The sequence below is a fragment of the Clytia hemisphaerica genome, unplaced genomic scaffold (assembly GCF_902728285.1).
Source record: "Clytia hemisphaerica strain Z4C2 unplaced genomic scaffold, Clytia hemisphaerica genome assembly, whole genome shotgun sequence".
Taxonomy (NCBI): Eukaryota; Metazoa; Cnidaria; class Hydrozoa; order Leptothecata; family Clytiidae; genus Clytia; species Clytia hemisphaerica.
The window spans coordinates 475192-500048 of NW_027103648.1; the positions used below are offsets into that span (position 1 = coordinate 475192).

The following is a 24857-nucleotide window of genomic DNA, read 5'->3' on the forward strand; positions in this document are numbered from 1 at the left end:
TATGCGAAATTAAAAAAAAACACTTTTCATAGACTCGTTTTTTTTTCTAATTAGAATAATTTTATAAAAACGTGAAGCTCAATTTGACAAAACCTTAGAACAATAGGGAACTATCCTAGCTTGAGGTTTCAGAAATGGCTAAGAAAATGAAACATCCATCATCTAACGTTCAAAAACAATATTTAGTGAGTTTTCTGTTGACACACCACTGTCTCGGTGGCCGGGCGGGCATTTCTGAGCAATTTAGGATATTATGATGAAAACCATGGGATATGTAATGCTTGGGTTTTTCAAATTCTTTTGTTCAAATTTATTAATTAAATTTATGAGTAATCTCACCAGGGACAAAAATGACGAAATTTAGGCTGATGGAAGAGGTCCCTGTGAGGCAGGGGTGTCTGCTATTTCAGGGCTTTTAAGTCTCATATAAGAAAGAACATACCTTTCTTTCTCAGATATCGAATAAGAAGAGACAAAAATCCAACCAGTAGAGGAATGGGCAAGAATATGGACATTCTGATGTACGTTTGTGTTGTGTATGAATTCTCAGTGTAGTCAAGTGTCGTATTCCCATCTCCTGACGTGTAGTTTACTACTAAAGACAAGGGTTGGTTAATATTAAAATATAATTAAATCAACTGGCGGACCTGAGTAGGGTTCAAACTAAAACTTAGCTCAGGCTCTACTTTTCTCATTTATCTATTCTTAGCATGTTCTTATTGCGTTAAATTTATTTACTCGAATAGATTGAAAACTAGCATTTTCTTAATAAAGTCAAAAATCTGAGAAGAAGATTGTTCTCAAGTTGTTCTTAGGTTTTAAGTAAATTTCAGCAAATTGAATTCCAGTGTTCTTTATAAGTTGATGATTCTTATAGAAAACGAACACTTCTGTTATTTGAACCCGGCATCAGATCCACCATTGAATGTGGCTTTAAAAAAATTCATGATAAAAAGAGGCGAAAATTGCCAAAGAGCACACTTCACAGTAGCCAGCACATCCTTTACCAACTTTTTTTTTACTGTTCAATATAAAAGCGATGGTACAGGCTATCTGATCATATATCATGCTTAAACATTTTCCGATGATCGTGACAAGGAAGCCAATAAAAAGATCACGTAGACGGGCTAAAGTGTTCCTCTAGAAGGAAGAGTGGTCAGTTTCATGTAAAATATATATTGAACTAACTAGCATCGCTTGATATAGTAATTTAAGAAAAATATTTTACACTTTTGAGAAATTATCGAAATCATTTGCAGACCTGATCCTAGATTTCGGTGAAACTATCATATTTGACTATTTTCTTCTGTCGAAAATTTGCACATACCATAGATTTATAAAGCCCGAAGGGCTAGATGTCGTGCTTTAAGCCATCGCAGGCAAAAAAAAGTGAATATCGGAAAAAATATTGTTGCTATTGTATTCGAAAACCCACGTAGCTCCTGATTGGTCAAGCGCTAAAATTCTATTGTAATGTCACGTGACCTAGGTAGGATTTCCTACCTAACCACGGCACACTTTTCAGCAAAAGTACGCCATCTAGACCTTCGGGCTTTATAAATCTATGGCACATACCCAATACCCACTTTGACTCGTAATACAGTAGACTCCCGGTAATTCGAAGCTCCAAGGGGGATAAATATTTACTTCAAATAACCGGGAGTTCGAATAACTGAATAATTCGTTTTTCCGCCAGGTTAATGGGATCAAATTTTCTGAAGTAATTGAGGCATCGTGGTTCAGTTATGCGCGATAAACACAACAAGTTTTTACTTTTTGAAGGAAGAAATAACTTTGGAGATGATAAGAGATTGAAGACCCCGTTTGCTTCAATTCTCCGGACCGAAGGAGAATATTGAACTTTTGAAATAGCATAAAAAGTGTAAATAGCCATGATATTGAATCTTGATTTCTTGAAGAAAAAAAATGTTTTAGTCGCAGAAAATCAATGTTCTCACTCGACGATCTCCCAATAAGAAAGATTCGAATAACTGAGGGTGATTTGGCCTATAATTTGCCCCAAGGGGATAGAAATCGCTTCGAATAATTGAAAGTTCGAATAACTGAAGTTCAAATAATCAAGAGAGTGTTTTGCCTGAGTTTGGTAAGCAGATCCAAGGGGGAACGCCTAATCACTTCGAATAACCGAATTATTCGAATAAGTGCATGTTCAAATAACCGAGAGTCTACTGTATACCCAAACATGCGTCTCTAAATGATGGATAGACTTACCGAACAGTAAAGTCACATTCAGATTATATTCTTCACCAAGAATCTGCTCATCATCCGTACTGGTGAATTCAGATGAGTTTCTCTTGTAGCATTGGTATGGATCAAACATTGCATTGATTTGAAACTGGTTTTCATTGTAAGTATCAATTGTAAAATGTGGAATCATTCCAAAGATGAGCGTATAATTAGATTGATAGAGAATCAAGGACGCTACATTTCCTGCTGGATTGGAAAGATCAGCTACTAAGCTATCATGTTGTAAGACCATGAAATGTAACACTTGGCAACAAGGATTTAATGACCATTGTACTGTTAAGGGTCCGTGAAATGGAGTGGATACGTTTCGATGTTGGTTTAGGGGTGATTGCAGACATTGATTGTTCCCACATGCAGCTATTGATAAGAATGAGGATGCGGTTAAGAAATTGGTAATGCATTTGTACAGTGAAAATAGTTAAACATTTTTGATAAGAACATCCAAAATTCGTAAAACGTTCAGATTTTCTTAAGTTTTTTAGTTTTAAGCCTAAAAAATATTCTTGAAATGTTCTCACTTTCATTCTTCTTGTGAGTATTTTTGTGCGATTTCCGAAGAAATTAGGGGTTCTAAAAATTCGCAAAGCCTTAATGTTCTTATAAAGTTTTTCTTATAAAAATGCGAACGTTGATAATCAAGGAGTAATCTCATCACGCCTAAACAGGATAGATTCTTCTCGTAATCATAAATTTAAAAGGGTCGAAAGTCAAAACAGTATATCCTAGCCTAATTTGATGATTGTAGACTAGACTGCTCTCTTGTTTTAAAGTGACACATAATATGTATCAGTACCGTACCGTGATCGATATTTTTGCTTGTCACGAACAAAAACAACACTAAAACGTTTCGGTAAGGGAATGTCATTGGGCTATACAGGATATAATATGGAATAAACTTTACCAGGGGGTAAAAAGTTATCAAAAAATTTTCCAGGGGGTATCCAAACATTTCTAGGAATCTTTTTATTGCCATAAAAAGGTTCGTCCACATCCCTGTAGCCAATTGAGTTCAATTTTGTATTCTTTGACCCCGAAAAGATTCCAAACTTACCGATTGTTATTTGTAAAAATATCCATATTATACACACAAATACTTGATGTATGGTCAATCGATTTTTCATAACCCCTCAACGATACATCTCGTAGAATGTTCTTGAGATATCCTCAATATCATCTTCAGCTTTGTATTGTGTCTAAAAAGAAAAATTATTTTTGATAATACATTATGTCTCGTGAAAAAGGTTTGTACCAGTTGCTGTTGATAATTCCACTCTCAAATATCATTCCACATTGGTAATATCATACCATGATATCGCAATTTTCAGCAAATCTTATTTTCACTGCTAGTGAAAGCTATATCGAGAAGAGTTTGTCTGACTTTATTTGGCGAAAATACAGCATGACTTGCCCTTTTATTGCCCTTGCTGTTTTCGAGAGTTTGTAGTACTTTGACAAACCAAAACTCCTTGAGATTTTGAAGACATACACACCTACCAGGTGAAAAATTTATCCCCCAAATGACCTTCCCAAAAAATATATTATTTGAACTGATCACACACACTGACTCTCTAAAACTTTCCTTGTGTAGATTAAACTTCCTATGTGTACCTGTTTGTACTCTCGTATCACGGTAAAACGTTGCATAATAATGTTGTTGCTAAAGGGGAGTATCTTTTGTCCAAAGGAAGTCAAGAATATAAGACAGAGAAAAATAGAAAAAAAAAATTTCTTCAAAATATCAGTATACAAAATATTGCTTCAGTTTTCTCAGCCTGGGAAGACTGTTTATGGAATTGGTGAATGTGAAATCTAAATAAGAAAATATCCTCCACCTGGATTTTTATAAAACAACAAATTATCAGCCAATAAGCTTGTGAACGCCCAATTAGCCTACAAAATCACCCTGTTTTAAGTCTAATTCTATTTGATTCAAATCAATCAAATTTCAAAATCGAATTTCCTATTTGCCACAGTAGTTAATTCTGAGACAGACACTGTAAGATAGTGCTTAACGAGCAGAAGACTCAAGGTAAAAATAATAATTGAACTCGATTCTTATTCGAAATTCCGGAAATCTTTGTACGTGTTGATTGGTTCTAAATTTTATTGATGTCATTAAAAGTTTAAAAATAATCTTTCGCATGACCGTTATGCCTTCCGGTATGTTCAGTAAATAACTCCATGAGGCCTGAAAAATAAATTATAGTCTACGAAATAAATTCAACCTGAGAGCTCCTTGCCAAATAATTTGCCTTAATTACGATACAGAAGAACGTATATTCCATAAATAATTTTTATCCCGGAATTGGGTAATTGACTTAAAAAAATGCAAAGTATTTTGTTATTGTTGGTGTTTTTCGTAATTTCAGCAGCATCATCTGAAGAAAGCATGATATCCATGAAAATAAAAACAAAATAGCAAAGAATGGGAGCCGGGAAGCTGATTTTTTAAACCTTTGTTCATTTTCCTATTTTTTGTGTAGGGCATTTAAATCAAGGAATTATTATAGACACTGGAAAAACAACTGAATAATTTTTGCCAATTTCTCAAGTACACGCCTTGTCCGCAGTAATGACATTATTGTTCACTCTTCTTCAACAATTAAATGATTTTTCGTAGGTTTTTAATTGCATTTCTCATCAAAACGTACTTTTCCAATTCCCAAATAGACCAAAAGATTTTCATATCACAGTGGAGCTATGAGACTCACGTCTAATATGCTTAAATTTCGGCTCTACTCGGAGAAACTTTGGAAAGATATCCTCAACTGATAATGTCGTGTTACTATAAGCATTTTGTTTGATTTTACTTTTCTCACCAGATTTCATAAATGTATCCAAATGTATCCGCTTGATATTCTAGCATTTACTTTCAAACTTTTAGCCAGCAAAAGTACAAATAGAAAAAGATAAAAACATTTTGAGAAATAAGAGTAATCATTTGAGTATTAATCATTTTTCTAAGTCAGAGTCCTTCGAGCCGCAATGACAATTGTCCTTTGTAGACAAAGCATGTACATCGATTGTTTTCTGAAACAATGAAAAGGCAATACTTCGCTCTGCACCGTTTCATCATAGTCCGTATAAAAAACTCTGGAAGCTTATAGTTTTAACTTTTTGTTAACTTTTTCCTTTGTTAATATTAAAAGTTAAAAATCGATTTGCTCAGTTTTTGATCACGTTACCTAGTATTCCTCTTTGGATTGGTTTAAGATTTAATCACATGATCAAAAATCGAGCAAAACAAACTAATTTCCCAAACGCAAGTTCCAGTAAGAAACAAAGGAAAGAAACAAAAGGCTTCCAGACCGGGGTTTTTATACGGACTGGGGTTTTTATACGGACTATGGTTTCACCGTTCATTTGATATTGATCCAGAGTCTCTGTAATAATTCCATGTTTAAACGTATCTCCTACCTTTTGCCTACATAACTTTCTTCCACTCCCGCACCACACAAGCTCACATTTTGAGAAATTCTTTAGGTAACTCTGCTTTCTCAGCATGAAGAAACAAAATAGGAATTCTTTAAAAATCTCAGAGCCCCCCCCCCTTTAAGGTCAGAGAGGGTAAGAATATGGTAGAGAATTCTAATCGTGAGATCCAAAAACCTAGGGCTTATTTAGGCGAATAGGGTAACTTTACCCCGAAGCAGATATGGTTCATTTTACTAACAATATTTTTCATTTACAACAAGCAGAAGAGAAAAAACAGATAATGATTATGAAGGAAGTCATAGAATGTAGAATACATCATATTATGATTATTTTTACCTCCCATAACGTTGTATCATAAAATCATCACGGAGATCATATATACGGTAGATTCAGTAATATCATAATAGATCTAGACCTGCGTTGCTTATAACTCGTGTAATACAGTAATATGGGTGTTATGTGATAATACGATAATGGTTACGGGGTAATATTTGTTTGTATTAGGTTTTAGTAATGTCCTTTTAGTCGTCTACTATGCGGCTAGACCATATTAGATGATACCCTCGAATAACCTTTAGACACTTTAACAGTAACACTACCTCATTACAGAAGGTCATTTATCTATTTTCGTCTGAATGCACAGATATTCCAAAAAAGGAAATCATGAAATATCGAAACTAGAAGCAGGATATATCTTTAAATAACAGTTATTACTTTGTGTGCGTGACAAAATCAATTAGTATGGTTGACTGAAATTTGTATAAAAAAAAAACTCAAGGCCGCGATTTAGGTAAGTTTTAGTGGCTTCAAATCCAACCTAGGAGGATATACACCTTTTCGACCGTAGGTCAGGCGCGTGCCACTTAATTAGTTGATTTCCCCTAAACTCGTTCCAATCTTTTTTTTGACACCTTTTCTATTGTCTATAGGTGCGAAAAAAAGACTGTGGCGGTTTTAGGGTGGTAAAACGAACAAAAAAAATGCCCGCGCGGCAATTGACGGCTACGGTCGATTGGTGTATTGGTTTCAAACTGAGTCCTTGATAACTTTATGTTGCAGGCTTTCTAACCACTTAAAATTCTTCTCCAATTAAACTAGACTTAAAATTCAGCAGCGAAATTATGCTGCCAAGCTTGTTAGAAATGATAACTCTCTTATGACGAAAAAACTTTGACAAATACTCAAAGTGTACCCAATACAAAAACTTTGTACCAATAGACAATAGAAAAATGCGTCAAAAAAGGATCGGGGCGGTTTTAGTGATAGTGGGATAAAGCGGACAAAAAAATGCTCGCGCGACTACGGTCGAAAAGGTGTATTCATTTTCATATCATCTAGAGCGCTCTATCGGAGCTATTGATTAAAATCATTTATTTATTTCTAGTACCTGCATTAGTAGTATGTGAAATAGATGATATATGTGAATAAAAAAACAGTGCTATAAAAAGCTAATGGTTATTTCTCAATCCTTAAGCAACTCTTCCTCATTTTCTAAGCCCCCACGGAACAAATGATTAGAATAGAGTAACGTTTACACGTCAGTTTTAATGACCGTTAAGAACCACATCTCGATTTCCTAAGTGGGCCTTAGGACGTAAATCTTAAATGATCTTGAAATGTCAATAGGTCATTAAAAATTTTGATGAAATATTTTCTTAGAGCATAGGTCATTAAAAAGCAGTGTCTTGTATATTTAAAGTAAAGTATCCTAGTCTGATAGTTCTACTGCTTACAACTTGGTCGTCTTCCCAGATTTTCGTAAAGCTAGGGTCAGAAATTTTTTAATTGCACGTAATCGTTGAATTAATAACGATCCATTTTTGAATGTAAATCGATTTAGGAAAACCAGGCGGCAAACCAAAAAATATGAAAGACATAAAAGGCTTTACAGCTTGGATGTCGTCGTGGCTAATCAAGCAGCAACGAAGACCGAGTTTTCCAATAGTAGCCTGGAGGAGCCCCGGGCTAGTAGGAAAAAGTGAATGATACCATACTCATTAACTGTCAGTATTTTCACTTTTCCTAAAGGCGGTACAAAAAAGTTAAATTTCCGCTAGGGTCGTCAGTAATTAAAGGTCCAGCAAATGAATCATCAAATCATAGTACTGGCACGACTCCCCCGGTTAAAATTTTTAAAGTGGTAAGAATAATGACTATTAAGAAGGAGTTACTATTTTTGGTGGCAGGCTACAGACTAATGGGTTTTTGACAGAAAATGCTGAAAATTAATTTTCTCAAGGCTTTCTTTTAGTTATGATTTTGCACCGAACCCTTAGCTTAATAATTTTTATTACGAAAAATTATAAAATTAGAGGGTAGCAGTTGTTTAAAATAGTTAGGTAGACAAAATTTTTTAAGAGAAAATCATTGCTTACCTTAACCTTTCATCCAAATGTGTCTTTAAGTCTTTACATAAAAAGACAACCATCAAATTAAAAGCTTCTTGTATATTAGAAGTAACCTGACAGCCAATCGCTTATATGTCCTGAATGCAAAGTGACCAGGGAAATAAACAAATAATATAAGATATACCAATATCTGACATGTCTACATTCAAAACTCAATGAAAAGGACATTGATTTGAATAAGAAAACCCTCAGTTAAAATATTAATACTAGCGTTCCTTCCTGTGCTTTAGTGCTGATAATTAACCAACACAATAGCTTTTGGAAAACGTCATGAAGATAATAGCTTATCTCGTTGTTGGTGTTCTATTGTTGTAAAATACTTTACAATTAGTAATTTTAATGTCGGATTGTCTTGATTAGAGAGAGATACAATTTGTCTTGTCTGTGAAAGATTCATTCCATTAGTGTAGGAGTTGAAAAATAAAAATTGTGCTTTTTTATATCTGATACTGAGTGAGGCATGACGTTTTAAGGGCTCTGGCCATAGTCCAAAAATTGATTTTGGCATTTGAACATAAAAGTTATATTTCAGGTTCCTTAACACTTTTAACAAAGAATTGCCTTTATAAATTGCTTTTTAATTGAATCCCTTAAGAGTAATTAAGAATTTAATTGCAAAAATGACGTTATGAACTTTAAAAAGATGTTAATAATATGTTGCATCACCCTCTTTTACATAAAGTGCTTAGTTTTAATGGGTAATTAACTTTTTTGTTTCAAAATTTCTTTACACTGTCCGCAAAGAATTGAACTATTTTAAATTTTGCGGAAAATTTTTCTAAAAAGATGTGTCAAAAGTTATTACTGTTTCTTAAAGCAAAATCCGGATGAAAAATTGATGAAAAACCACTATTTTGAAGCTTTCGAGACAAAGAAGCATTTACAAAAATTTTCCGCAAAAATTTTTATTGTTCGGTAAAAGATACACCATCTACTGCAAAAAATTTTTCAAAATGTTTTTTCTTCGCCGAAACTAAGCTCTTCAAAGTTGAAATACTCTTCCTCGCAAAAGTCTTCATGTTCTTCTTCATCAAAATTTTTTCAATGCAATTTTTGAATTTTCAGATTCAGGAATAGTTTGTCTAACAGAAAATGTATAACATGTCATAGTTTTGTTGGTTACATCAGTCAGAAAACACATTTTAAATACGGCAGTTATGAAAAATTCACTATGGTCAGAGCCCTTAATTCTAAATCTAAAGCATCCTAGGGGCTTTTGATGCGCAAATTAAATTGGTGTTTGCGACGACAGGAACCGTCTAAATTTAGAAAACCATGGACTGATGTAATAAAGATCATTGTTTAACGTATCAGTACTCACTACACTTGAAAGCAAAATTAATTTGGTGCAATTATGGGCAGTCAGGCCAACCTAAAGCAGCGATTTAACATAAGTTGAGATGAAAAGATAAAAATCAGAAGTATGGCTCCAGCAAGCCTTCACCCTTCCCTACAAAATTATGCTCCCCTAAAGGAGGGGTGCCCTAGAGGAGGCCCCTAAGTATGTCCTACCATCTGGTTACATAGAATTTCAATTAGCTACTTTCTCCAACCCCATCCCCCCTCGCGATGTGAGAGAACGAATTCTGAGAAATTCTATCGCCGATTATGCCTTGTAAACTTTAGGAGTCGTGCCTCATATATCATCATTTTAAAATCTTCAAGGGATAACCTCAAATATTAAAAATAATAGGCAGGAGCGATAAAAGGAGGAAGGGGAGGGGGCTGGCGTATTAGCATCTGCGTTAGACTATGCTATAGTCTAAAAGCTGAAAAATTCACAAATGGGCTTTTTGCCGAAAATAGTTTACAACCGGTAGAGTTTGCGAGTCTTCTTCGAAACTCTCCCGCCGATTGTTTTCCGCGTATACCGGCCGCGATAACGACTGTAAACTCCGCGCGAATAATATTTTCCCGCTTTTTGCAGGTATTTTCTGTAAAATTTTTCCCGAAATTTCTTACATCTAATTCGTACCTTTTATTGCTTCAATCTTCTATTCTTGATACCCGCCCCACCCCACCTTGGATCACTTTTTGGTTTTACTGATGAACTTTTCGTGAGCACTATCAGAATCATCAAAGAGCGAACTAATGGAGTGGGTTCGAGGAAAATAGTCAATCTATAACAAGAATCTTGTTAGGTCTGCCTAAAATGTTATTCCGTCAGCGGTCGATACCAGCCTTACCGGCCGAAACCCAACTTTCCGATGTATTAATTCAGCCTTCAAGGCGATTTGATAGCGCTCTTTTCTGTAAATTGGTGCTTGGGATGAGAACAAAAAATACTTCAATTTTGATGGTGTACGGATATTGCGAAGACTTGGAATATTTCTCAAATTAGAGCACCACCCTTACTCAAACCTACATACTTAGGCAAAATGGGTGTCGGATAAGAGTCCCATTTTTACAACGTCAATAGTCTCTCTAAGGATTACAAAAAACTAAATCCATTCTCTGAAAGGGTATAAAATTCACGAAAATCGAAATTTACCCCTCTCCTTAAAGAGACGTGATTTGATTTTCAAAAATTGAAAATCGACAAAGATTTTGAGGAAAAGTCTTCTAAGGGTCTATCTAAGGGTCCCAAAAACTCACAATTTTTTCTCTCTCTAAGGGTCGATTTTCGATTTTTGGCTCGGAAATACTCAGGGTTTGGTTCCGCCTTTTTTGTTATTTACCAATACTTTGAATGAAACAAGCATGTGCTACAAATTTGTGAAAACTTATTCAAGAGATGGAAACTTTTGTCTCCCTACCCTAAAAAAGCTCGAAAACCCTTGTCACCCGGTGGGAAAAATACACAATAACTTCAACAATCAAAACCGGCAGGTCCAAAATGCATAAAACATAATGCATATTACATAATGCATAATGCATAATATTTGAAAAATGTCAATTTTAGAGGCTATAATAAGGAGAATTTGAAAGATAATACTTTCAACAAAACAAATATACCACTTTCTGCCAGAAAATAAAGGGTAGAAAGCTGTAAATTTAAATTTTGGATGGTGAAGAAAATCCATGATCCACTGAAAATGCTTGTCGCCATTTTGATTTTCATAGTTGTATTTTGCAGAACATAGTATAGTGTAGAAAAAACACGAAAATATCTCCTCCGTATATTACTGTCCTAACTTCAAAACGTAAATTTTATAGCAAGATCTTTATTCAAGTTTATTTTCCCTCTTAAAAAGCATTAACCATGTGAATACTTTTTGTTAGACAAGCTAATATCCAGCCAATATAAATTAAAGAGCTTCATGCGAAAGCTAGATCAAAGAAAATAGACTTTTTACATTCGAATGTTTATCTATTTCCCCTTTTTGAGAAAGAAAAAGTATCTTCTTATTATTTATGCTGACGGAAAACCCTTTGTTGTTATGATTCGAATGTTTTCTCTTTCGTTCGGATTCGAAAAGTAAATATCATGTCTGGGGAAATCCCTCTGATTGGAATGTTTACTTAAGACTAAAGAGGTTTTCGCGGTTTTAGCCTCTACAAAGGAGAGTGTTAGAAAATATAAAATCGTTCTGTAAACTACGCAATACTATTATGCATTATGCAATATGCATTATGTTTTATGCATTTTGTACCTGCCGCAATCAAAACCATTTAAAATTCAATGGCCAGAACCATCCCCACTGGAAACAATAAAATTTCTATGCTAAATAAGGTTTTCGAATACGATATGGAATTTTTATCCCCACTCACTGTGAGGAAAAGGACACACGACCTTTAGGACCTTGGACACCGCAGAGACAGGGGAGTCAACATGGACGATCAGACCATTTTGTGCTGAAAAATATGAAACTTACTAATGCTAAATTCTTTATAAATGGCATAAATGTGCGTGTCCCCCATCCCGCACCGACCAGAGCCAACATAACAAAAGATGACTTTTTTTTCAATTCGATCGAACGCCCATTTCGAATGTTTAGATCACATGCAAATCACATGTCGCCAAGAAGAAGACGTTGTAGTGCTTGCTGTAAACGAGAAAAAAAGAAGTCATTCTATTGCATTTTCGTCACTTTGGTCACATGTTCAAAACAAAACAGTTCAAAACAAAACAAACCAAACAAAAAGAATAATGGCGATTTTGTAAGTGCAGTCTGCGTGGTTTTATTTTTCTGTATACATTTGAAACGTTACCAAAACATAAGATAAGAACAAAGTGATTGTCGGATTTCGACCTTTGAAGAATGATGAATAAATCATTTGATCGTAAACGCGCAAGAAAAACAAAGCAAGGTAAACATTGGAGAGTCATTTTGGTTTGTTTAGATTTTTTGCTCAAACTTTTGGTCTCATATTTTATTTTCTCAGATTTAACTGATTAAGTTGGTATGGTACCCGTGGAGGAGGGTACTGGTGTTGCAAGCTGACGGGGTGTGCCGCCCGACTTGCGACCCTTATGGACCCTTAGCAAAGGAAAATTTTGTGAATTTTACTACCCTTATCCACCTTTATTGGGACTATTTGACCAAATTTTGATCTTTCTCTCGGAGCAAAAAGTTGAAATTCTCTTACTTTTCTGACCCTTCATGGGACTGAAGTTTGATTTTTGGATTTTTCTTATTTTTACAGCCAGACTCTCCCACTCGTCTAAAATCTTGAGTATGGATTGATAATCGGTTATTTTTTTCATTGAATGGCTACCGATTGTGATCTATCTATCATTTTAGAGTCAATCGATGACTAATGAAACAATCGATAGGCGATCGAGTCTCCCATAAAATCCTGATTATCGATTCATTATCGATTATTGGAATCAATCAATATTCAATCAATCGATTGGTTATCGATTAGCCGATTAGTCATCGATTGGAAAAAGTTATAAATTGTATTGAGTCGGAGAGTCTGGTTACAGGGACTGCCAGGTCCCAAAAAAAGCACCCTTAAGGGCGGCATATACCCGTACCCTCATTTTGTCTAAGTACAACCCCCCTTCCCCGGTTCCCCTGGTTCCCCAGGCCCAACATCCGGGCTACGGTTCACAAAGTTGTGGATTCAACCCCCAGCCGGGTCATACCAAAGATTCTTAAAATGGTACTTGATGCCTCTCTGCTTGATGCTCAGCAATTAAGAGTAGGATCAAGGGTAAGTGGAGCAATCCAGGGAGAAAGAGTGGCGCCCTCCCCTACCTTCGGGTAGATAGCTATCGAAAGAGGAGCCTTCGGGTCGCCTCCGACTGCGGTTGCAGACTTACTTACTTCCTAGGTTAAAAGCGTTGCCTAATAAAAGGCTTGTCGGGGACTATCAAAAAGTCCCCACCGGTCATTGAGAGGGCGTGCGTTACCCTTGCTGGCCAGCGGGATTGTTCTGCTGAGGTTCGAAAAATCGACCCTACATGAGAATCGTTTTTTGAAAAAATTTGGCCAAAAGTTGAGAAAAAAAGAACTCGGGAATTCCAGACTACGGTGTGATGGAAATATGAGAAAATATTACCGAATGGTAGAATTGGGTCTCCTGCTACCTGTACCACAACCCCTTACGTCAAACGTAACATTCAGGGTCCCTGTTATTCAAATATTAATTACCAGCACAGGGCTCAATTTTGAGCTTAAACTTCATTGTGCTCATTATTATCTTTGTGGACGAAATCACATCCATGCGGTGAAAGCATTGCTTGGCTTCCGAGCTATGTGACTAACTAGTTCAACTGTACGTGTCTTGTCTTGTACTATTTTAAGTTGATACAATTTTTTATTTGCACACATTCACATTGACTTTCTATTTAGAATTGGTTATCGAGAAGAAATTAAAGTTCTTCGTTATGTCTGTTGCTTTCAACGGATCTGATGGTCATAAACTTCCAAGTTTGAATGATTTATATGAAGATAGCGTGATAAGAAAAGAGGATCCGTGCAATTTATTGGATAAAAAAGCCCGCTATCCTTGTGAGCCCACCCCGCTTCGTGTAAGCGCTTGCTTAATGAGATCAATGACAAAACAAAACGATACACCTCCCCCAAAGTCATACAGGACCCTTTCAAGTCGTCGACGAAACACGCAGCGACGCAATAACACCAGTGTCGTTGTTACAGGGCGCCATTCGAAGGAAAATTCAACCACTACAGTTAAAGCACCGGGTAAAGTTGAACCACATGTTTTAAAACAGGACCATTCGCAAATTCTTGATGAAATAAATAAACTCTTTCAAAATAATTCAGCTCAAAAGAACGTCAGCGTTTTGAAACAGTTGTTATTACGTAGCGCTTCTGAGCAACAGACGACTGCTTATAATCAGGCGAATCAAAAGAGACTGCCAAGCGTGATTAAAGAAGAAAATAAGAATGTTGGAATAGGTAATGACGAGGTTAAGAAAACTGAAAGTTTACGAGAAACAGTATGGAATAACTCTAAAGATCAAGAAAGTGACAAGTTGATAGAAACAGAGGAAGAATCGGTTGAAATGAAAGTCGTTAGTGAGGAAGAGGTCAAAAATCAAATCGAAACACCTGAAAATGAAAATCAAGAAGATGAATTATCAGAGGAAAATGCCCGAATGCAAGATTGAAAAAATTTCTGTCAGCATAAAACTTATTGTTTTCATGTGCTTTATTATCGTACTTTGTTGATTTGAACCATTGGTCTTCATTTTATACATTAAAGGAAGAAATTTTGGCGGATGGCCAAAAAAGTTTTTTCAGAAGGAATCTAATTTGGCGTACGAAGGACATTTTTGTCCAAAAATCGCCATTAAAAAAGGAAAAATCTGTTTTACTGTAAAGCCTGAAATAGCACACACTTGGGGGAATAAATAGAGCAACTTAAATTTGGTAGATGACGGAAAAAAATTTAAATTTGGCGGATTTCGACCAAATTCGCCCAATCCGCTAAATTTTCTTCCTTTAATGTAGCTGTTTTTAGAAGTCGACTCTAAATTAATCTGTTTCACGTTTCTGATTTTATTTTGATTATAATTGTGATTGTTTTTTTTATACAGAAGTGATATTTAAGATTTTTTTTCGACTATTTTTGTTATAATTTAAGTTTATCATTTTATTTAAATTTTAAAATTTAAGTTTAATAATATCTTACATATTTATTTTATCATCTCAAGATTAATTTTTGTTTTTTTTCTCTTAAATTTCTATATTGAAATCAAGAATTTTTCTCACCTCCTTTAAATCAATTTTCCAGTAGCTGACTGCCGTGTTGGTGCAGCAAAAAGTTTTGAGAAAAGTTGATATTTTTTTTTTGAAAATTTAGATTTTTTGCGAAACTTGAATGAATTTTTGTATACAGTAATTTTAATGAATATTTTTTATACAGTATTGAAACAAAATTAATTTAACTTTTATATAATGAATTGAATATTTAAGAAAATGATTGCAAATAATCCTTGATATAATCCGTGTTCAAATTATTTTGGGAAATGTAAAAGTTTAAGAACCGTTTTAGACCGTTTTTTGGCCTGTTAACAATAGAATTAGCCTATACTAGACGTCACCCGCGTTTTTTCTACGCAATAAACGTCTATTCTACTTTTTGCGACTTTTTAGAATGCTTGGAGTCCAAGTTTTCGGGCTCCAAACATTCGATTTTTGACGTAAGTAAGAAAAAATCGAATTTCCGTCAGGACACTTGAAAGGCCTCGGTTTTCAGAAAATTGTCAAAGTGTCAAACTCACCAAGAAACGAGATGAAAAATCCCGCTTTTTGGTGAGGTGCTCGTTTCAATAGAATCTGAAATTAAAAAGCTCTCACCAGTCATTGAGAAAGTGGTGTCAAGCAGATCTTCTGTCTTGAATGTTGTTTTACATCTTAGATTACACACCCCTTTCTCACACTGAAAATAATCAAATAAACCAATCCTCACTGCAAAACATTATGCTATTTTTCCCATCCCCACTGAATTTTCTGACTTGAAAACAAAAGAATTGAAATCCCCAGCCCTAAGAAATATGGGAATACATCCATCGAGTTTCAGTCCGTTACTTTTATCACCGGCTGAAAAAATCCTACCGGGTCTGTGAGAAGGGGGTGTGATTACGTATTTGAAAAAATTGAAGATAAAAATGACCTTGTTTTGCATGAATTTTTTCACTTATCTTTTCAGTGTTTTAAAAATCCAGATCGATAGAAGATTTTAATCCTTAAATCCACGAAGATAAGACTGAAATATTTTTTATTTCCAATGGTTCTAAAACTGAAGTTATTTTTGTAGTTATATTTCTTTTTCAAGCTGATTTTAATAGGATTTCTTATCAGAGCTCTTTAAAAAATTCCTGTTGGCACTTTTCTATTTCCAACAATTGGATCAATATAAAAGGGCTTCACTTCTCCACACATTGGAAATATCTTTAGATGTCCTTTACTTTGAAGGTTATAAGTTTTGGAAACCAAAATGCTGGTAAAATCTCAGAAAGTTAGAATAGTTTCTCGAATAGTTTACTTCACTATTTACCAAACGTTGATTTTGAATTGCTATGATGGTATTTTTTTTTTGGATAGAATTCTGAATTTTTGAAGTTTCATGTTTATGAATTTTGATTTTCATTATAAAACGAAGGCCAAAAACCAACCCGTTTTTCAAATAAGGGGAAATCATAAGTGTCATCTTTTGTCGATTCTGTCCTTTTTATTGTGGTCAAGAAAAGATTTTTCGAAAAGTGAAAGTTTGAATCAAATTTACGAAAAAATAGTCTACTACATACTATACGAAGTAGTTGTAATCTAAATGTAAGTTTTATAAAGTTGCACAAACAACGCGTTGGGTATACGAAGAGTATGAGACCATGTTCATACTTTACTGTTCCGTTTCGCTCTGGTACGATTTTCGCTACGGATCGAGTGTGTTAATATTGGTTTCGGAACGTTTCGGAGCAGTTCCGTTCCGATGAAAAAAGGGGAGCGAAACCGTTTCGATCTGTTTTGCTTTGTAACGTCTTCTTTTTGACGTTTCGAATTTTGATGCTCACACTTGTTTCGGAACCGTTTCGTTTCGGAACGGAAGGGAACCGTAACGCAGGGCCTGCGCCACCGCAAAAAAAGAAATTTCTCTTCACCTAATTATTTTTTTCTTTTCTGTGCGCGTGCCAATAAAACCGTTAAAACCTTTCTAAAGGGGACAGATGGACACTTAAATAAGTCTAATTATACCATAAAGTTCAGGAGTATAACCGGGAGGGCACATTGCTATACATTGTAAGTCTAATTTTACTCTAATTGTCCATTTTTCATGTTTTATTAAATAAATATTTATTATTTTCCGGTCCGTCGGCGCAAACCATGGTTGCGCCTCCTTTAGTCACTATATTTTTGTTGGCCCCCTCACTTTCAAAATCGTGGTGCGGGCCCTATAAACGTCTGAACATGGTCTAAACAGTTTTTAAGTTGCCTTCTGTTTAGTGCATGCATGTTGAAATACAACGGGATTAGTCTGAACACAAGAGTAAAAAATGGAGCTGCAAAATCGCATCTCGCTAGAAGAATTTCCCTTTTTTGGCTTAAGTTTGAAGTGATATTGGGATATTTCTCTTCAAATTCCTCTCAGCGAAAATTATTCTGTAATTAATCAGGAACAACGACTCCCCAAATAGGGCGTGACTGCGCTTAAGGGATACATGGGTTTTATTTCACATTATCCTTTAAGCATTGAGGATTACAGGCGTCAAAATAATTTTTTTTTAACAGTAAAATCTTTCACAAAGGCGATCAAGGATAAAGAGAGATTTTTTAAGCCTAAAAAAGCCTTTCCTTTGAACTACAGTAAAAGGCAACATTGTAAGTTTAGAAGTATTTTTCGTGACTTTTTTAAGAGATAACATGTAGAAAAATGTAAATATAAAGGGAAGAGAAAATACGTAAAAAATATTTTGGTTGCTATGTAAAAACTTTCTTACTTGCTTCAAGATAAACATCAAAAAAACTTTTGGGACTACACTTTTACACTTTATAAGGTCCAAAAAAGGTTCTAAAATGCCCTTTTTGGAATGGTGCATATGTAACGTTTGCAAAGTTGTCTCACCTTTTCATTCTTCAATTTATTTCAAGCTGTTTTTGTGTTGTATTTTTTTTGTTCTCGTTTTAGCAAAAATAGAAAAATCAAGGAAAAATACAAAAGTAAATTGTGGGTTGATAACTTGTTATAAGTGTCAGAAGTTTCAGTTAGATAAAAAAAAGAAAGGAAAACTTCAAAATGGTAAAAAGCTATCAATCTTCATGAAGAGTTGATTTGGAGAGAAAAACTTTTAACTTTTGGATTACGAGAGGTACAAAATGCCGTTCGGCAAGAAACCAAGAAAATATTCTATAGAAGGCAAAGATGAAGACCTGATACGGAACGATTTATACGAAGCATGTCGCACGGGCAAAACAGAATGGTTGAATGTGATATTAGGTCAACCAGAAGATATGTTTGATCTCAATGAAATAACTGAAGATGAGAAAGGCCAACAAGGGTAAGAAGATTCTATCTTTTTATAAGAACAAGAAAATTTTTCTTGAGGATCGGCTCTTCTACTTTTTTTTTGCGCTATAACCCTCAAATTGCTCTTATCCTGTTCTTATTCTTTTGACAATATTAATGAACTAAAGGCTTTTTACCTATTTCTACTGCTTTGACCCTCAACTTTCATTCATTGCAGTTTGTCTGCGTCACATTTGGCTGCGCGTCACAACCAAGCGGAATGTTTGGAGATCTTACTTGAACACGGTGCGTATGTAGACATAGAAGATCGCTTTGGATTTCGACCCATTCACGATACAGCGTTGTATGGATATGATGACTGCTTGAAATTGCTTTTATCTCATGGCGCATCGACAGGTGGAGCGAATGGAAGCGAGGTAAACACTTTTTCTTTCTAAGGGTTTTAAAAATACAGTACGGTCCTACGTCACTACAGTAACCAACCTGGGTTGAGCACCCGTTTGCGAATCGAGATAAAAGACAACAACATTCAATTCTCAAAAGCCCTCCTAGATTTGAGTTTTCGATGCCGTCGTTGTCAAAAAGAATTTGTCTTGTATTTTTTGTTACCAGTCCGCACCGCTAAGTACTGACAGGCGTATACCACAGATATCTTATATAAAACACTAGACAGAGCTACTCCGTCCCTAGCTGAAGCAGAATAATCCACCATCTTTAATAAGTAGACCATAGTTCGGTGTTGGCAATTTTATCGATCTTTCGCCTCACCGTTTCGTGCCATTTAGGTTTTTTGATTGGTTGAACAAATTTTGGTACCAAACTGTGACCTACTCTGGCCTACTTTACTTCCAACAAAGACAGCGCATTATTTTGCTTCACCTGCCGTTGCTTGGGAAATACAGAGTAGCTCTATTTAGTGTTTTATGTAAGATATCTATGGTGTATAAAATAACAACATGCAATCCTCAAGTAAATTAAATGACGACAAAAACAATTTTTTCACTAACACTACTGTCTAGTTTTTTACATTTTAAACTTATATTTGCAATATTCATGACGTAATGTTTTATACTGAAGCACCGAAAAAGAACGAGTGTTTGCCACTTCCGTATGAAACATTACATCATGTATTTTATGAATTTACCTATAGGTCCAACATGTAACACCATTACACTATGCTATGCAACAAAACCACAAAGAGTGCATCAAAATTTTGAAAGGATCGTCATCCATGGTACAGAATAATGATGAGATGGCTTGGGATATGGCTTCTAAACGAGGAAATGTTTCAATGATCTCACTAGCTGCTCAAGAAGGTTGGTAACAAAATAACTAGAACACCCTTTACAGGGATGAGGTTTCCGCATCTCGTCTGGGAAGGATATAGTTTAAATGTCAGACTTTCTGCTTTGTCTTCGTTTGATGTAATGGAAGTAACAGAAAAAAGTCGACGGGAAAAATCTTGAAAAAGGCTAAGTAGTAAAGTCATTGTATTAACGTTAAACTAAAGAAACCCTCGCATCCATTCGCTTTAGACAGGATCAATCTTCGTCAAAAATAAGGAAGGCAAGGCAAAAAACCTTTTAAATCAGACCTTAGTCCTAGAATTACAAAACAATGTCCATGATGATAAAACAATTACATGTGAGATCGCTGGATATAAAACTTTCTTGTTTGCGCACCCAGTAATTTCTCAATCCAAGTTTGCTTTGGCTATTATTGAGTTTGGGCCCCCAAGTGGTTTTCATGATGACGTGATAGGGACTTTTTTGCAGCGCGGTTACGTGATTTGGAAATTTGTTCCTCGTGATTGCGTGACGAGGTTAAAACGATCGTGATTTAAAAGATATTTGAGCCGTGATACGTGATTTAGATTTTTTCAAAGGGATGCTGATTTTTTGCTGATTTGCGTGATCGTGATTGAAGACAAAAAATTGCGCGATATCGTGATCAGAGTTACCGCTGGGGGGGACTCATTATTAGATGCATGCTAAACAAACACTGTCGAACGTGCTAACCGCACTGGGCTCAACTTCAGTGTTTTTAAATAATTCGTAGGCCCAATTGTAAAATTGTAACCAATTTCAACTAAAAACTCATGACCACCCCCTTAAAATGGAAATTATAAAATAATGAAAACCATCCACAGGGATTAGCCCTTGAAGTCTCCAGCCTGCCTAAAAGTTTTAGCCTCGTTTTGGCGAAAACTTGTGACCACGCCCTTGAAAATGGAAATTTTGAAATAATGAAAAAACCGCCACCAGGGATTCGCCCAAGTATCAAGTGTGCAAAATTTCGGCCAAATCTGATCATTTTTGAAGTCTCCAGCCTGCCCCAAAGTTTTAGCCTCGTTTTGGCAAAAACTCGTGACCACGTCCTTAAAAATGAAAATTTTCAAAAATGAGAAAAAACACCTCCAGATATTCACCCAAGGAACAAGTGTGCCAAATTTCAACCAAACCCGATCATTTTTGAAGTCTTCAGCCTGCCCCAAAGTTTTAGCCTCGTTTTGGCGAAAACTCGTGACCGCGCCCTTGAAAATGGAAATTTTGAAAAAATGAGAAAAAACACCCCCAGATATTCACCCAAAAAACAAGTATGCCAGATTTCAACTAAACCCGATCATTTTTGAAGTCTCCAGCCTGCCCCAAAGTTTTAGCCTCGTTTTGGCGAAAACTCGTGACCACGCCCTTAAAAATGAAAATTTTTAAAAAATGAAAAAAACACCCCCAGATATTCATCCAAGGAACAAGTGTACCAAATTTCAACCAAATCCGATCATTTTTGAAGTCTCCAGCCTGCCCCAAAGTTTTAGCCTCGTTTTGGCGAAAACTCGTGACCACGCCCTTAAAAATGGAAATTTTCAGAAAATGGAAAAAACATCCCCAGATATTCACCCAAGGAACAAGTGTGCCAAATTTCAGCCAAACCTGATCATTTTTGAAGTCTCCAGCCTGCCCCAAAGTTTTCGGACAGACATACATACACACACACACACACACACACACACACATACATTGTCAGATTCTAGCTCAACTGAAGTTGAGAATAAAAAACGATTCGTTTTCCTTTCCTTTTTCTAGCTCTCATCAACAAGAGTATATCGAATTGGTTGAAAAACTCTGCACTGACCGGTCATACCAATTATTTAGACAAAATTAAAACAGCTATCAACAGAAAGTTTGGTTCCCGCGAAGCACTCAATACTATTATTACAGCTTCACAACACGGGCAAACCGATTATATACGGAAACTTATCGAACAAGGTGTAGATGTCAACTCGACAAATAAAGAAGGCAACACACCGCTACATTTCGCTTCAAGGTAAGATTCATTCATATCTATTCATGACGTAATGTTTCTGAATTTTGAATTTCTTTTCTCCAGTCTAAATTTGTCACTACTGGCAAAAGCCGGAGTGTTTCCGTAGAAAACATTACATAACGAATTCAAAGAAGTCACAGTTTAGCACACGTTGTTATTTCAACATTCATCTAACGTGCACAGGACGTCATGGCGTTTTTTACTTATTTAAAATCTGGACTAGTGTTTAAAGACACTCTACAACTCGAATCCTTCCATAAATTGTGTACTTCCTGCTCAAAACGCCAACTTGGTAACTATTACTCGAAGTCAACGCTCGAAAAAGCGTCCCCTGTTTTGTCCCCACTCTAGCTTTAAAGAGGGGGGATCGTGTCAAATTAGATCTGATCTGACTTGAAATTATATTCTGCTTTTCACCTTTTCAGATACGGACACGAAGACACAATAAAGCTTCTCGTTGATTCAGGAGCTGACTTGGACAAATTGAATCAAGAAAAATATTCTGCTTTCCATATCGCAATTCGACAAGGATGTATGGATGGAATCACCAAGTTGTTAGAATGTGGGCAGAACGTCAACCAGAGAGGAGGTACGAACGGACTTTCATTTCTAAGCTGGTATATAACCCCATAACTTTGTCTTTAATGGTGATTTTCTTGGTGAGGTTTAACGATTTTCTGGGCTCTAAACATTCGAAAAAGTCACAAAGTGGAATAGACGTTAATTCCCGGGGGGGGGGGAGTTGTTGTTGTTATAGAACAATAGAAATTTAGGCATATGCCCACGCTCAGCTCAAAGAACCTCATGCTTAAAACCTTAAGAAAAAAGCGTGTACTTGATTGAAAAAAAAATAGCATCGTATCTTCCACGTTCTGGTAGCCTCTTGGTCGGTGGAAAAATATATCAGAAAACAGTGTTGATTTATTAACAATATATTTCCTTTAGGTATTCAAGAAGAGACACCGTTACACATGTGTTTAACCCTTGGTGTTGAAGATGAGGTCATGAAAGAAATATTGAAAAACAATCCTGATTTAACATTACGTAATAAAGATGGTAAACTACCAACAGAAACTAAATGTGAGTTCGTTGAACTGACCAACCTCGTTTTAGAGCATGCTCGAAACTGAATGAAAACGAGGCTCGTGATTGAATTTCAAAATGAAAAATGTATTTATTGGTTCCTTCAATTTTTTGTATATTTATTTCTATAAACTTTGTATAATACAGATTTTTATAACATGAATAATAGCGTAACATCAATTGTAATTTTTTTTAGCGAAAAATTTCAAAATTAGATCACAGGCTAAAGTACTATGTAACAATTAGACATGAGCAAAAAGCTGCGTTTTTTATAAGAACATAAGGCTTCGACGGCCAAAATATTTATTTTATGGCTTTGCAGACTCTAAAACACCTGATTTCATATGAAATGGACAAAAATACTCAGAAAATGGTGAAAATGAGTACGTGCTAATAACAGTCATTCAGATGAGATGGAGTTTTTATAAGATACTTTAATAATTGGTCATTTGAAGTAATAAAAATGACGCGTTCTTTAAAAAAATAACAAAATTGTTTTATTACTGGTTAACGACCAACCAAATCAAATAAGAACTTGCAAAAACTCCATGTCGTCCCCAGTCATTAGAAGGCTTCAAAAATTTTGAATGTTCATACATAGAAAAACGTGTAACAAATTAGGTTATCCTCTAACCATTTTTTAATGGACACAATGTAAACGCCAAAGTAGGGTTCTAAATCAAGGACAATGTTAAAGTATAATTCATCAATATTTGTTTATTATGGGACCAGCATCATTTCGACCTATTTTGTTAGTTCACTTCGAAGTGTTACATTCTCTTAATTCACCCACTTAGTGTTCACATAATTCCTTTTGTTCGAAGCCTGTCAAGGTTTCCTAAGGATTTGGTGTGCAAATTTGAGCCAGATTGAACCTTTTTCGAATTCTGCCCTATAAATTAAAGGTTTTCCGTGTTTTGTAAAGTTACATAATTTCCACCATTATGGAAGCAAACGTTCGAATCTGTAGAAGCGATCCCTTGCAAATCGAACGTTTGCTTCTATAATGGCGGAAATTGCTTAACTTAACAAAACATGAAAAATACGAGGTAAAAAAGTAAACAATGAATGTTTCTTACCAATCGATCAGCTCAAGATGAAATATCGTTTAGCAAGTCACCATTTCTCTATTTTTCGATTGCTTTCAATTCTCGCATACATCACAACACCATTCAGGTACCATTTTATTTATTCAATATATTATTGCTGTTTAGTTACTCTGAAACGAGAATTTTTGAAACATTAGAAAGATAAACTTACTTTAGGCGTACAAATTGAAGTCTATACAGATTTGATGGATCGCTTTGATCTTTTTCGTCTAAATTTATTGGATGAATATCAAATATGCTTTTGAGCGCGTCAAATCATAAAAATAATTATCAATCATTTTTCACTTTCATTTTCAAGAAGAAATCAACGCTTTTTTAAATGTCTTGGTTGAACAACTAGGTCAGATCGTCACTGATCACATTCGCCATATTCCTTTAAGGCAGAGCGTGTTATGCGTAGGTTGGATGGTCAGATATGAGATTAAGGTTTTGTTTTTACATAAGTGTTCCTGTTTCATATCAGACACATATTTTATATCAAGGACAGTGTCTGCCTATTGTTATATTCCGCTGATATAAGCAAAAAAATGTTTTTCTTTTCCTCTTTCTGACCAATCTTGCTCCACATCCGTGTCAATCCAATGTGAAAAAGCTTGTGAATTAAAATCGATGAGTAAGCAAACGATGTCACTCTTATTCAAAAACAAAACCTTTAGTAGTTGTTCTAACGAGATTTACAAGCTTGATCTAGCTTGGGAAAAGTGTTCGACTAGAAAAACGTAACAAAAGAAATTTTAGTTTAAACTATCAGCATTTTAATTTCATAAGACTTTATCCTATATAATTTTCCTATATGATGATATTGTGACAAATGGTAAAAATTGGAGGCCAAAAGTTTTTTAAGGTGTAAATT

The 24857-nt window shown here is 35.3% G+C and overlaps 4 protein-coding genes across 6 annotated transcripts in view; 3 read left to right on the forward strand and 1 right to left on the reverse strand.

Moving 5' to 3' along the window:
* LOC136802982 (uncharacterized) overlaps positions 1-1885 on the forward strand; it is a 21835-nt gene extending 19950 nt beyond the window's left edge. The window contains exons 2-3 of one of the 2 annotated variants that reach the window (XR_010846085.1): positions 456-607; positions 1697-1885. The gene's annotated coding sequence lies outside the window, so the exon portion shown is untranslated. The remainder of the gene's footprint in view (positions 1-455; positions 608-1696) is intronic. The other variant, XR_010846086.1, reaches the window with a different exon arrangement.
* LOC136802981 (uncharacterized) overlaps positions 1-12041 on the reverse strand; it is a 17226-nt gene extending 5185 nt beyond the window's left edge. The window contains exons 1-4 of one of the 2 annotated variants that reach the window (XM_067059710.1): positions 11927-12041; positions 3320-3461; positions 2233-2625; positions 443-592 (exon numbers count right to left, since the gene is read on the reverse strand). In XM_067059710.1, the coding sequence (XP_066915811.1) occupies positions 443-592; positions 2233-2625; positions 3320-3389 (613 nt within the window). In that variant the 5' untranslated portion in view covers positions 3390-3461; positions 11927-12041. Of the gene's footprint in view, positions 1-442; positions 596-2232; positions 2626-3319; positions 3462-11926 lie in introns of both variants that reach the window. The other variant, XM_067059709.1, reaches the window with a different exon arrangement.
* Positions 12042-12148: 107 nt separating this feature from the next.
* LOC136802979 (uncharacterized) lies at positions 12149-14800 on the forward strand. Its single transcript, XM_067059708.1, has 2 exons — positions 12149-12362; positions 13853-14800. Exons 1-2 carry the CDS (start codon positions 12314-12316, stop codon positions 14629-14631), a joined length of 828 nt encoding a protein of 275 aa, XP_066915809.1. The 5' UTR covers positions 12149-12313; the 3' UTR covers positions 14632-14800.
* Positions 14801-18145: 3345 nt separating this feature from the next.
* On the forward strand, positions 18146-23114 carry LOC136802983 (ankyrin repeat and protein kinase domain-containing protein 1-like). Its single transcript, XM_067059712.1, has 6 exons — positions 18146-18519; positions 18706-18904; positions 19639-19804; positions 21572-21812; positions 22238-22401; positions 22758-23114. The coding sequence occupies exons 1-6, from the start codon at positions 18338-18340 to the stop codon at positions 22940-22942; spliced, it is 1137 nt and encodes a 378-aa protein (XP_066915813.1). The 5' UTR covers positions 18146-18337; the 3' UTR covers positions 22943-23114.
* The last annotated feature ends 1743 nt before the right edge of the window (positions 23115-24857 follow it).

What these genes read in the sequence shown, in the direction of transcription:
- LOC136802979 (XM_067059708.1), top strand. Translation starts at nt 12,314, where the DNA reads ATGATGAATAAATCATTTGATCGTAAACGCGCAAGAAAAACAAAGCAA. An exon ending in CGCAAGAAAAACAAAGCAAG is followed by an intron (nt 12,363 to 13,852) that starts GTAAACATTGGA and finishes CTTTCTATTTAG; the next exon opens with AATTGGTTATCGAGAAGAAA.
- LOC136802983 (XM_067059712.1), top strand. Translation starts at nt 18,338, where the DNA reads ATGCCGTTCGGCAAGAAACCAAGAAAATATTCTATAGAAGGCAAAGAT. An exon ending in CTCACTAGCTGCTCAAGAAG is followed by an intron (nt 19,805 to 21,571) that starts GTTGGTAACAAA and finishes TCCTTTTTCTAG; the next exon opens with CTCTCATCAACAAGAGTATA. An exon ending in GAACGTCAACCAGAGAGGAG is followed by an intron (nt 22,402 to 22,757) that starts GTACGAACGGAC and finishes TATTTCCTTTAG; the next exon opens with GTATTCAAGAAGAGACACCG.